This window comes from Nymphaea colorata, chromosome 10, assembly GCF_008831285.2.
Source record: "Nymphaea colorata isolate Beijing-Zhang1983 chromosome 10, ASM883128v2, whole genome shotgun sequence".
NCBI classification, from domain to species: Eukaryota; Viridiplantae; Streptophyta; class Magnoliopsida; order Nymphaeales; family Nymphaeaceae; genus Nymphaea; species Nymphaea colorata.
Genome location: NC_045147.1, coordinates 22,034,981 through 22,048,488, shown reverse-complemented (window position 1 = coordinate 22,048,488; position 13,508 = coordinate 22,034,981). Strand labels below are relative to the sequence as shown.

General features: G+C 38.0%; 2 protein-coding genes across 2 annotated transcripts; one reads left to right on the top strand and one right to left on the bottom strand.

Moving 5' to 3' along the window:
• Positions 1-569: 569 nt before the first annotated feature.
• LOC116263149 (uncharacterized) lies at positions 570-5,319 on the bottom strand. The gene is made up of 2 exons (XM_031642765.2): positions 4,878-5,319; positions 570-1,338 (listed from the first exon to the last, which is right to left on the bottom strand). Exons 1-2 carry the CDS (start codon positions 4,966-4,968, stop codon positions 1,214-1,216), a joined length of 216 nt encoding a protein of 71 aa, XP_031498625.1. The 5' UTR covers positions 4,969-5,319; the 3' UTR covers positions 570-1,213.
• A 2,339-nt stretch (positions 5,320-7,658) lies between these two features.
• On the top strand, positions 7,659-12,638 carry LOC116261869 (uncharacterized). Its single transcript, XM_031640780.2, has 8 exons — positions 7,659-8,050; positions 8,386-8,805; positions 9,242-9,359; positions 9,528-9,846; positions 10,267-10,339; positions 10,603-10,693; positions 11,813-11,892; positions 12,158-12,638. The coding sequence occupies exons 1-8, from the start codon at positions 8,000-8,002 to the stop codon at positions 12,395-12,397; spliced, it is 1,392 nt and encodes a 463-aa protein (XP_031496640.1). The 5' UTR covers positions 7,659-7,999; the 3' UTR covers positions 12,398-12,638.
• The last annotated feature ends 870 nt before the right edge of the window (positions 12,639-13,508 follow it).

The following is a 13,508-nucleotide window of genomic DNA, read 5'->3' as shown; positions in this document are numbered from 1 at the left end:
AACTGAACATACTGCTGTATGGGTAACTCAAGGAGAGCTTTTGAAGCTGTGTCAACGGATATTGGTAAGTATACGGATACGAGGGAGTGGATACGGCAGTAATTTTAAAACTTATGGATTAGAGATATGGTAAAGTATATATAAATGTATATGTGTGTGTGTGTGTGCAAAATTCTACAAAAAATAATGCAAAACAGGTGAGTAAATTCCAAAAAGGTGAAAAATACATTTTAAATAACTATATAAAAAAGAATATGCAAAACTTTAAAACTAATATGATAAATGCAAAAAATAATGTGTTTTAAGTTGTGTCCAAGTGAATTGCTGTATCCATTAGCTTAAAATCTTTTATCTAATGAAAAAGAAAAGAAAAGATGCTGACTTAGATTTAGATTAGAGTTTGGTAAAAGTCCATGTCAATCATGGCTTTAGAGAGAGGGAGCCTCATCACCCAGCGAATTTGCAGCCGAATCATGGATTTAGATTTCTATAGTATCTTTTAGCTCAAACGTGGTCAAACCCAATCTCTCGATAATAAAGGTTGGCAGTTGGAATTCTACACACAATCATCCGTCAAGCTCTCAGCAAATCATCATTTCATTCCTTAACGCCACCCTTTTGGCAAAATTATTGGACGTGATATGACTTGACTTTTACTCTGAGAACCATTCCACAGGAGATTCCTTCTCCAATTCAAATAGGGCGTCTTCCTGCAACTCTCAGCGCGTTGGAAGTTTCCGCAGAAGTTTGAAGGAGAGCAAGGCATTTTTCCGAGCACCATCGAGGCGGCATAAAACCCAAAATTGATATTGCATCCTTGTTTCCAGGGAAAACACAGGAAGGTTGGACCGGAATCCAATGGAAGGGTGCCTTGCAGTTTCTCCTTAACAGACCAAAACGACGCAGAAGTTTTTCCGGGATTTTTTTTCTTTTTTTTCACTATCATGACTGAAGAGGATAAACTTCAGGACGCCTATGCCTGCACACACACACACACATACATTGTGTTACCAAAATTCAGACCGCACAGCACTAAAAATGTCATAGAAGGTCATCGAGAAATGAAAACTAGGTGCCGTGTCCCAAGGTAAAGAACGGGAGTTGATTAACATTTCTGTCTGATGCTTTCCTGGTTCATAAATAGCTATTTGCCAGGGAAAAGAATAATATGCAAGTCACTAGCAGCTTAAGAGCACTCCTGCACCTATGATGGCTATGAATCCTTCCGTGTTTCCGTGTCATGTTTTTGCCATGGGTTTAGTGCTTCCTTGATAGATTGAGCTTCTGGTGTTGCCTCCCATGCTCGCTTCTCAGCTTCCAAAACAGTTACCTTGTCATCTAGATAAAAAGGTTAACAGTTAGCTATGAAAGCGCAAAACAATCCAAGGATTCAAAGAGTCACCAGCAGTCCATTTATCAGCAAAATCCAGGTAGTGCAAAATTTTATCATACCCAATTGTTCAGAACAAAAAATATGAAATAAAATTTCTTGAGTTAAACAAGGTAGGTGTGGAGGTATGCATTCAAATGGCAGGTGTTACAAACTTACCACCAAATCTGAGTGGAGTTACTGCATAGCTTGCCTGCTAGAAAATAAAGAAAGAAAATTGAACAGATTCACAGTTCACAGAAGTAAGTTTTCGCTTATAATTATTCTGCATTTCCTAACTCTTTTCCTTGTTAATGAGATAATCAATTGAGCCAAGGAGTATAAATCTTGCAACAGTACAAATTTCATCCCACAAATCCAAGAAGCAATTTAGTACGAAGAGGCAAAGAACACAGATGACAGTAAATGTAATCACCGAATAGGTCAGCAGAGAACATTTTTGAATCAAGAGAAGACACATGACAATTGCATTGCTGCTGCAAAGTGATGTGCCAGCTAGGAGCCCATCGAATCAAATTGATTAGGTTCCTTATTTCGAATAGGTCAAGGCTCCAAATGAAACTGATCCTCATTTTTTCCTACAAAACCTGAGAATCAGCAACACTAACTATGATCTTTTATGAATGTGACAAAGCTTTATTACAGATGCTAAATTCTTAGTTGATAAGCTAATAAGAAGGATATTTTACTGCTTGCAAATGTTTCAACTTTCACGTACAAAAAGCCTTTTTTCCTGGATAGGAGGACCAAGGCAAAGCGAAAACACAAACCTGAACCCTCATGGAGGCAGCAGTATATACCCTTGGGTGAACCTCCCCAACCCCAAGAGATACACTTTGCCTTTGGTTGCACAAGGGGAGTTAAATTGTGCCCACTAGCTGTGGCCAACTCCCACGGTGGCAACTCCCTTAGTTCAATTTCCTGGGCAGGAGGAATGAAAGCATGAAACCACCAAAGAACAAAAAAGACACTATCTGAATATGAATTATGTGTTGGGTGTATGAATGCTGACTTGAGGTCTGCTCCCATGGCTATTTTATCTGGACTCAACAGGAAGATTGTTTAGGGGAAACTTGCAGCTCTCTCAGCACTACATTTGAGAAAGTGTGACCTTAGAAAGCGAGGATAAATCCTCCATTATCAACGACTCTCTCAGCTTGCGCTACATCAAGTTTGTAAACACTTAGAAAGTGGACAGATTAAGCTCCTTTTCTCCAAAGAACCTTCCTTGGCTGCTTGATATGAGCCTTTAGCATGGGAAGGAGAAAAAAGATACTGAAATATCACAGTTGATGAAACTAGCACATCTGTCTCTCTTTGGAGTCAAAAAGCCAACCTGGAGATGGCAGTCCAGAGAGAAAATAATTCAAGTTAAGTGAGGGTACATTTTGCTTCTCACTAAAAGAGCAGAAATCAGGCCTTGCTCACAGGTTCAGGAAGATGAACGTGATAATGTTCAAAAACCTCTTACGAGTCTGAGTCTCTGTAAGCAAAGACTGTGGAAGATGAATGTCCAAATTGAGACAGTTTGTCAGGGGGATTAGTGTTCTACAATTTACTACATTCATAAGCTATGTTACAGCAATAGGCTGACCAGTAAATTTGAGTCTTATTTCCAAAGTCCACGAACTGGTTCGGTCCTCACTTTCTATTCAACTAGTATCTTCGCTAGAAAGACGAACCACGATGTACCATAAAAAATGCCTTTCACATCCAGGGCATGAATGTTTTAGGATGTGTGTACCATGTTACAGCAATAGGCTGACCAGGTTTGGCAATTCAGCTGCACTTTTTCATAAGAAATAGTTGTGTTTGATGGGGTGGATGGAGAGTCTCAAAATCTAATTTGGTACTGAATCTCATAATACATACTGAAAATCAAGCATGTTACTAAGCGTCACAGATATTTATCCACATTTCCTTTAATTCTACCTTTATTTTCATTGCATCCATGGGGAGGTTGCAACAGAAATCTGGGATGTGAAGCTGCCCCGTTGAGGTAATGACAGACACCCTCCCTTCAATGCCTCTCAAATATGCAAAGATAAACAAAAGGGAATGCAGCCTATCAATAAAATACAAAAGAAAATAATGGTATAATCTTGAGATATTCCATGCCAACCTCATAACCTGTTTTTCAAACACGATTCTCACTTATTCCAATAAAACACAACAGGAGAGATGATGCCTAGAACACCCTATCTCATGACTGAGCATCTGAGATAGATCTCTCCTTGTCACTGACACCCTGCCTCACTAAGTCATATGCATCTTAAGTAGTCATTGATAAGTGGAGACATTCTTTCCCTGGTAGAGGGAAGGGGAAAATGCCCCTCCTCTATCTACCAAATGGAGGTGCGATGGTGAACCAAAATGTTCACTTCAATCTACTCCCCTTTCTGATCCATCACATGAGAGAATGTTAAGAGTGTGGATAACCAGTTGAATCCATGATGGTCCGACTTTGTCTGTGTGAATTTGACTATGGTAAAGACTACCACAGAAGATCTTCAATCCTTCCAACATGTGCTTAAGGAGAATATTAAGACGGTCTTTGGTAAGAAGAACACTGTGTTATTGGAAAACATGTTCCTATAACACCATGTTGTTGTTTTAGAAAACATGGTGTGGTTATATCTAATGTTTGATTTTTAGATTTAGGAACAGCATCTATAATTACACCATGTTTCCTACAACAAAAATACAGTGTTCTCCAAAACACGTTGTAAGAAACAAGAATATGATCCTCTTATCAAGCGCCCTCTAAGAGTGTTGTGACGCTCTTCTATCTACCCTTCGTTGCACACCAGTGCCATGCAAGGCTTGTATCATGTCACAACCCAACAGAATGACAGAAAAACAAAGGGAAACTGAACAGATTTTGTGACATTTGGTGAAGGTGGGTGAACTTAGAATACCGTGGATGAGTGTCCAACTCATACACTTTTCTCCACCATTCAAATATGGCCTAAGCTAAGAGTTATTAAGTAAGGATCATTCTCTATGCTGAGCTCTGAAGGCAGTCGCGTTGGATGAGTATACTGCATCAGAAATAAATTTCAGATTTAACACAGTATAATAGTTAAGGTGAATCTGTTCTTGGTGCTTAGTATTAGAACATTAATGAATGCCTTCGACACAACAAACCAAAAATAAATAAAAGATCCTCTGAAAACCGAATACCAACACACATTTGCGATGAATATTGAGGCATCTCACATAAGAAACGCAATAGACACAAAAAATCCCTGTTAGCCCCGAAGAGAAAACATCCAACAAAATTACTCTAACTAAAAACCTAAAAAATGATCTCAAGTTCCACATCAATATCAAGAATGCATAATCATTTTGCAACTAACCAACTTAACCTAGTCTCTGAAGCTTGAACGATATAAATTAATTATCCTTAATTTCTTCACCTCAAAGAAATAATTAATATATATAGACGAATACAGCTGAATAAAAGGGAAAAGGAGGGTTCTCACACAGAAACCAGTCTTGATCATAAAGTACTCCATTGATGCTCCACACAAGGCTGAGACAACACCGATCTTTACGTACCAATCCAGAAACTTCATCAGACCAATGAGTTCCTTCTCGACTCCTTGAATAACCCAACAAAACTGGATTTTAGCCGACAAGGGCAGGATTCGTGCTCAAGAATCACCAAAGATTACTTCCTAAGACGAATATGAAATCCACTATTTCATGCCTTGAGAACCGCATTGAAATGGTGAAAACTCCCAATAGACGACAAGATCGTTTCGGGAGAAAGAAAGACGCTTCGCGGGCACGCGAAAATTGGAGAATATTTCTAGGGGGAGCTCTCGACCTCTCGTTCTCGGAACACTTATTCGATGGGTCTCATGCGTCCGCAGCCGCCGACCCAACCCATTCCCGAGCGAGTGGTTTTCCCTTCTGACCCGTCCACAACTTCTCGGACTTTAACTTGCCGTTATATTTTCAAGTCCTTCTGCTTTCCCATTTATAACCAAATCGGCTCGTTCGTGTTGTTCATTCACCTAACTAGGGTATAATGAATTAATAAATATCATTTATTATTTATTGTTATTATCATACAAATATATAATTAAAGTGAAACTTTAAAGTTATGTTAAAAGTAATAAAAAATAAAAATTGTAGACTCATGAATCAACTTAATTTGCTACATAGTGCCAGTCCGGGTACTAAAGATTGACATGTTTACAATGAATTTATGTTTCAATAACATTTCAATCCGGGTACTAAAGATAACATGTTTACAATGAATTTATGTTTCAATAACATTTCAATAAAGGTGTTTCTTAATGTTTTTCTTGTCTTTCTTGGGTATGCAACTGCCCACACAAGCCTACCCTCTCAAAGCAAAGTTGAAGTCCTTTCTCCTCCGTCTATAAAACCCAGGACCCATGCTACTTTAGCCTACGTCAAGTTCACAATTGTTCGTGAGAATCGAACCGTGGCCGTCCATGAGAATTGCGGAACAGCTTGTCCTATGCCGATTCCCATGAGCAGAGGTAGCTGTACAGGTTGGTGTTGTTTACCAATCCACCAAAAATTTTTACCTCCTTATTCTTTATTTGTATTCATATATTAGTACCCCTTGATGTTTAAAATTTCAATTATCAGTCCCCCTTAGTTGGAAATATATATATATAAACTTATGGTGAATTATTAATTGGTGTTGTCGCACATGCAATCCCAGTAGGGATGTCAATGAATCGGATTTGAATGAGATACATAGTTAACCATATTCTTTTTTTTTTCAAATATTTATACATTTGTATTCGAATCTGGAGTAACAAAAACCTAGACCACATTCGAATCCAGAATCTGAATTGATAATCCAAATCATGTCCATCCAAATCCAATTTTTAGATTAATATCGGCATCTGAATCCGACTTTTAAACCAAACCCAAACCTCATAGACAGTGAATGTAAGATGTTCATTTAAAATTATGTATGATCTTATATGAATCTGATAAATATTTACTTAAATCTGAATCTGAATACAATCAGATGTCATTTCTTATATTTAAATTCTTAATCAAATATTTTTACACATCTAATCTTTTTTACGCAGTTTGATCCAATTTCTAATCTAAATTGACATTCATAATCTAGGGCAGCCCGCATATAATCCATCAATGTCTTGACTTGAGTCTCCGACCTCAATTGTTGGTTATCTTTATTTAAATATCGGTTAGATATAAACTGCAAAGATCCAGGTTCATGCAACTCAATCCAGGTGGAATCAGATCCATGTAGCTGGACTGAGATTTACAGGTCCACGGCAGATGGTAGATCACAAATTGAAAACGACTGCGGTAGCACTTGAACCTTCCTTGGTTTCCGTATCAGATGTTCACCCAAACCTCCTCCATCCCATGGAGTCTAAAAATGTCGTCCTCACCCATTACATCAAACGTATGGGGCCCGACCGAGCATTTAAATGCCATTATACTATGGGCCATGCACTTGATCAACTCCAATATCAACTTAGTCCCATGAATTATTTCTAACTTTCGAATATATATATATATATATAGTGTTAAAGAAGTTTGAAAAAGAAAAACCTTCAGAAGCGAATGCAAAGTAAGGAAATTACAAAATTAGATTGTATTCAATCTGCATTTTTGTTGCTCCTTTATGTTGATATATAAAAAACGTCTAGCCACAGCGTTCACAACTATAAACTTTATATATGGTGAGAAGACCGAAGATACTTTTAAAGAAGGTGAAGCTTTCTTTTCTTTATTATTGTTCAAGACAGTCAACTAGAGTATTGCACATCCACTATTTATAAAACCAAAGAAGCAACACTTATCAACCAGATAACTTTCCAGTCCAACGAACTAAAAAAATGCCAAAACAATTGAATATGTTGGAATTTGAGTGCTTCAATCATCATTGGAGAGCTTATGCAACAAAAAAACGAGAGAGTTATAATTTGGGTATTCAATTTGAAACTTTTTCACGACATTTTTTCCTCATCATTCGCTCATAAACAAGAATGTTTACTTTTACACGAAAAATATGAGTTGAATTCAATTTGTTATATATATCTACGTAAGAGTAAGAGAAAGAAAAACATGTGAACTATTTAGTGTTCAATATACTTTTATTCAACATGATTTCAGCACTGGTTGTACTGTAATTAGGTCTCACCTGACAGTAGCCCATACATATGGCGACCACAGACAAAGAGAAAAGGTATTTTCTAGCCCCCTAATCTGTCTGATGAGTCAAGGGTGCATCGTTCAAAAAATAAAACATAAGGAAGCTGGAGGAAAATTGCCTCGTTCTGTTCTAGGCCATTATGTCAACCCTCGAGAAAGAAACGCCATCGTTCCCTTCACAGTTTTACTCTTCAGTGGATGCCCGCCATCACTCGCTTTCTTTCTTTCTGATTCTCTTTCTCTCTCCACCTGTGCATGTCAACAGCAAGGTTTCTTGGGGGCATCAATGCTTTGGCAGAGAGAAGTAAATGCTTGTTGGGTGGCTAAATAAAGGCCAACAATAGGGATTTGGGTTCCCCACCTCTTTCTTGTCTTCTGAGTAACCATCGACCCCTTAGTCATTCTGAGGTGAGATCAAGGTACAGAGAGATGCGGGAGTCGTCAGAGGCTCAAGGAAACAGCATGGCGGAGATGCCGAAGGTAGAATCCGCTGTAGTGTTCTAAACTGGACTAGCCCTTTGTCACTATTCATGCGCTGTGTTCCTTCATCCATCATCCCTTTTTTAATTTCTTTTATCGGTTTGTTTTTCTGTTGATGGTACTGGGGTGTTTCTCTATCTGCCCCTTACGAGCAGTGCCTTCTCAAAGTAGTTAAAAACTTAAAAGTTCAGGGCACCACGTTCTGTATCTGCAGATTCTCTTATTGATTTTCTTTAGTTTCCTGTTACCTTTTGAAGAATTTGACGGTAATAATTTGGTGTTATGGAGCAATCTTGTTTTATGGAAATCATCTATTGACTGGTCTTGCACTGCAGGATGGTAGCATGGCATTGCAGATGAGAAACCAAGCGGTTGGTAATTTTTCTGGTGGAGATGAATTCTCGCTGAACGTAACTCACAGGCCTTTAGGCTTTCACAGTTACAATGAAAGGAAAAACTTTTGTCAGCCACATGGTTTGTATAAAGGTAGTCCATCGGCAAGAGGTCTATCGTCACCAAGGGCAAGCGTCCAAACAGACTCAGCAATTGATGGCGAAAGTAGCTTACTTCTCAACAAAGATTGTGAACCTGGTTCAACTCCCAGGGGACTCTCCAACAGGGTTCTTGTAGCCAGAGTTCTTTCGGTCTTTTCGAATAGAAGCTTGTCGCTTCCCGTTAGACGTGAATCAGATATTTCTTCTCCAATATCTGGTTCAGTGAGGCAAGCAAGATGCCTAAGACAGACTACTTCGAACGTAAGTGACATTTACGAAAATTACAGCATGGAGATAATGACCTCCTTTGACGAATTCTATTGGATGGTTTTTGGTCCTTCCCTAATTTGAATAGTTTAGGCGCGTTCGTCACAACTGAACTTGTCATTTTTGTCCCGTCTTTGGAAAAGGTTTCTTGCTTCATGCTTCCTTTCTCCTGATCTTTTCTTCTACGAAGCATTACAAATGTTGTTAATGCTATGTTCCAATAATCAAATGCTGCCAATGGTTGACGGTTGGCATATATTCATCCGAGGATTATGCCGAAGGGTATTCGTAGAGCTTTTGCTCGTATATGGAGCTATGATCTCTTTGTTTATTTCTTGTAAACATCCATTTCTGCTTCTAGTAATCCTTTAGTTTTTGTTTCCCGGAGACGCACAACCAACAAACGACTTTTTTCTTTTTGCTTTTGCAGATTTCAAAAACTCCAGCCAAGGTTTCTAGGTCCTTATCGGTGCCACCGCGCTCAGTAATTCTTGTTAGAAATGCATCATTTCCTGCTTCAATGGCTGTTACTGGCTCGGAGAATAACGGTAAGAGGCTAAGGGCACCCCACAATTATGTTAACTTTTGCATGAGCTCTTCTTTCCAAATGATCACCGACTTGCTACACTTTCCATGACTTTGTTTCTCGCCCATACTTTCTTTGGATTCCGCATCTACAATTTTATATGCTGACTTGTTTAGTCAGGTTAGGTTAGGCCCTGTGCATATTGAAATTGGTGATGAAGAGATTCCCGAAGACGAGGCGGTTTGCAGGATCTGTTTAATCGGGCTGTCTGAAGTTGATGGGAATCCACTTAAGTTGGAGTGCAGCTGTAAGGGTGATCTAGCCCTTGCTCACGAAGAATGTGCAGTTAAGTGGTTCCGAATCAGGGGGAACAAGTTGTGTGACATCTGCGGCCAGGAGGTGCAAAACTTACCCGTGACATTATTAAGGGTGCAAAGCTCTGTCGAGAACAACAGCCGGCAGCAGCAGACTTCTGGAGCCGCACAAACCTCTGAATTACAAGGACACAGGTAGTTCTTCCTTTTATGAAAAAAAAGGTTATGGTATCCCAATTGTGGGGATGCCTTTGCTTGGCAATGATTGATGACCATTTATTTCCTGATCTTCATTATTGCTTTCCTATTCTGATTTATAGCCCTTTCTTTGGTGTTGCATTGGATCAAGCTAGTGGACGGGTTGGAATATGCCAAACAGATGCTTAAGTCAGTTTTGGGTCTGGTTGTTAGAAACTGCCCGCTAAAGGCTAAAAGCATTAGGGAATGCCGGCATGTTCAAGTTCACACTACTTTCACATTAGAGTGTGGAATCATCCTAGTCAGACCTTATTCAATAGATCTATTGTGTAGAATGGGATACATTTTGGTATCTTGATTCAATTATAGTGTTTTTAGTGGTTGATTTATGAGAGTCATTTTCTCTCTCTACTGCAGATATTGGCATGAAATGACAATCCTTGTCCTAATAAGCACACTCTCTTATTTCTGCTTCTTTGAGCAGCTTCTGGTATGTACTCCTTTCTGTTATAAATTTAAAGAGTTTGGTTAAAATTGTATGTCCATGAATTCCTCAATGCCTTTCAGTTCCAGGCTGGCTCTCGGCTTAGATATTTGGTCTGCTGTTGTTTATTCGATGTATTGAATAAAAGTAATCAAAGAGAATTTTATGTTTTCTGTGTCCAATATTAAGAAAGAACCCTCATTCTTTGTGTTAAAGTCACTGTGTAATCTCTAGTAGGAACAATGTCCAATCATTATCCATATTTGCAGGTACAGACGATGAGATCACGTGCTCTTGTCATCTCCATCCCATCCTCGCTAATTGTGGGTTTTCTTGCGTCCATATCAGCATCTCTTATAGGTAACATTACATCTTGAGCTTCAGTTTGGAGTTCACTGCAACAATAAAGAATTTGTTGATAACTGCACATGCCAATTTGCACGTAAACTGTATTTTGAGTCAGAACATCATTGCATTTGAAGATAAATATTTTTTTTTAAGAAAAACATATCTTTTAAAGGTTCAAAATCAGCATGTAACTGTAAACGCGAAACTTTCAAGCAGTTGGATGTGTAGTTTTGAATCTTTTGATGATTTATGATGTTACATCCAATGTTGTAAAAAATGTTGCCGGGCTCTCTATCTCAGTATCATTACATATTGACCTATATTGCCAGCAAAGCCCACAAAGCGCCTCTGGTTTTGATTTTATGAATTCATAAATTAATTTAGAACATTTTTAGTTAATTTAATAAATGAAAATTTTAAAAATCTGTATTAGCCTTGTATCATATTGACTGTTGACCATTGTGATACATAGGCCGACATGTTCCGATACAGTGTCATATATAAACTGGGTTCCATGATACAAATATAGAGGTACTCCCTCTCTTCTAACCAATAGGCATCCAATGAATATTAGCTTCTTAGAAGATTATTTCTTTTATAGCTTTGAAAACTGTTAAGTAATTAATGAAATGTATGATGATAGCTTGCGCTTGTTTGCGCAAATGCAAAGAATCTTTTGTTTTCGCTGGTCGCTTCCGTCAAAGCAAAAAATCTGATCCAACAGAAACTGAGCGCGGCTATGGCCAATTTTTCATGAATGAATGCAAATGCCCTTTGCGACTGAAGTGTCTATTGAAAGATGCAACAAATAGATACCCCAAACAAATGAATTGCTGTCATTTTTTTGCTATTTGTCAAAGTTTTTCACCTCAGGAGAAGTGTTAGTTTTTTCACCTTTTTTATAAATTCAAGTTGGTGTATATACAGCTTGACACTTGACAGACAAAGATAGGTGTTCCTATGACTCGATTAATGCTGCGACAATTTACTAGTAGACCATGTTATCACAGCTCACTTAACTGCTTTTCAATTGAAACCATGTTTTCCATTTTCCTACCCCTTACATATGATAATCCTAATAAAATTGAATCCAGTAACTTGTACTTATTTCTGTATATTACTCTTATGCAGTTTATAAGGAGTATATTTGGGCATATGCTGCATTCCAATTTGCACTTGTGATCATCCTTCTCCATCTCTTTTACTCCATGGTGAGCATTTGATTGATTCAGTTTCTTGCTCGAGATGTAAATCAAAGTCCTTTCGGATTTCCCATGTTCCTAAGGATAACAAAAATTCAATTGATTCATATTGTTCACCCTTCTAGGTGACAAGCTAGGTGCAGAAAACTGAAAGAATTTTGATTTGTTGCTTTGGTCATTTCGAAGATGGAATATTGTTTTCCAATTATTGACTAATCTATGTATAATTTCTTAATTCTATATTGACATTGTTGTCTGTATTCAATTTCTGTAGCTTCATTTTGGACCAGTCATTGCCATTTTCACATCAACACTGATTGGATCTGGAACTGCAATAAGCATCAATGCATTAGTTTTGGAGTTCTTTTCTTTGCGTTCTCGACTCCGTCAGGGACTCGTACACCCTCAGTCCAGCGCACCAAGAGATTTGCAACATGATGAGATCCTTAGGAGTCCTGCAGAAGCACATGATGACACACAACAGATCCAGAATTCAGCCACACAAGAGGCATGAAAATTTCACCTCTTGGCTCTCTATATCTCTGTCTCCTGAAGTTGAATGTGATTACATTTTTAGCATCTTTGCTATCATATGGAAATACATGTTTGCTCTGTAGAATCAACCAAGCCGTATCATAATAAACATGACAGGAAGAACATCTTCTTTGCAACCCAAAAATATGAATGTGAACATCTTCCTTTTGGACGTTTGAATTTTGCTTACTCAATACTATATCTATACCGCATTCTGTTCAGTTTATCCCTCATTGGAACATCTAGACTCTTCTCCTGCCCACGAGGAAATTTCCTTTTAAGTTTTGACCTTTTATCATACTGTGACCAAGCTAGGCGTTCCAACCTGTTTGCGGGCCGTATATTTTGAAAGTAAAGGCTTTCGTTTTATGTAAGAAACATAAATGCATATGGAAGAGGTAAGTAGTAATTGTTGAATAAGTTCAAAAATACATCTAAGCGTTTATGGCAAGTTCAAATTTCGGTAAATAGTTAACTGATTTGCGTTGATTCACTTGGAAAGCCCAGATTGTGATTTGGTGGGAATTTTGTCGGGATTTAAGTTCTTTGGGCTCAAACAATCTGAGTACCTTAAAAAGCAGACACTGGAATTCATTACAGGAAACTGAAAAAGGCTAAGTCTCAAAACTATCTCCTGACTCTTTACATCCTTACAAAGGTTACGATCTCCATAAATGAATTTCAATGCTTGGCGCAACTAATATGATCTCCATAAATGAATTTCAATACTTTGTGCAACTAATATAAAAGTTTAGCATCTCTCGAAGCCTATCGAGTTAAAAATCTGGGGCAGATCTAGGATTTTTTTTTTTTTGGTTGGGAGAAAGAAAGGAGGGGGTGTGGGGGGAGGTATTTTATTTTTCAAAATTTTTACAGGGTCAAACTATATTTTTTGTAATTTGTTAAGGGAACAAACTAATTTATTTTAATATGACAATAACATTATTCCTTTTCAAAATATGAGGGTGGGCCATGGGCCCATGGCCTCTGCCGACACCCCTCTTGGTTCTGCCCCTGGTAAAAAAATGGAAAAAGTTCACTTCAAGTTTATGTTTGGCTCAAAAATTTTGAAATAATAATAAAAAAAGATA

What these genes read in the sequence shown, in the direction of transcription:
- LOC116263149 (XM_031642765.2), bottom strand. Translation starts at nt 4,968, where the DNA reads ATGAAGTTTCTGGATTGGTACGTAAAGATCGGTGTTGTCTCAGCCTTG. An exon ending in TATGATCAAGACTGGTTTCT is followed by an intron (nt 1,339 to 4,877) that starts GTGTGAGAACCC and finishes CTTTTTATCTAG; the next exon opens with ATGACAAGGTAACTGTTTTG.
- LOC116261869 (XM_031640780.2), top strand. Translation starts at nt 8,000, where the DNA reads ATGCGGGAGTCGTCAGAGGCTCAAGGAAACAGCATGGCGGAGATGCCG. An exon ending in TACTGGCTCGGAGAATAACG is followed by an intron (nt 9,360 to 9,527) that starts GTAAGAGGCTAA and finishes AGGTTAGGTTAG; the next exon opens with GCCCTGTGCATATTGAAATT. An exon ending in TCTGAATTACAAGGACACAG is followed by an intron (nt 9,847 to 10,266) that starts GTAGTTCTTCCT and finishes TCTCTACTGCAG; the next exon opens with ATATTGGCATGAAATGACAA.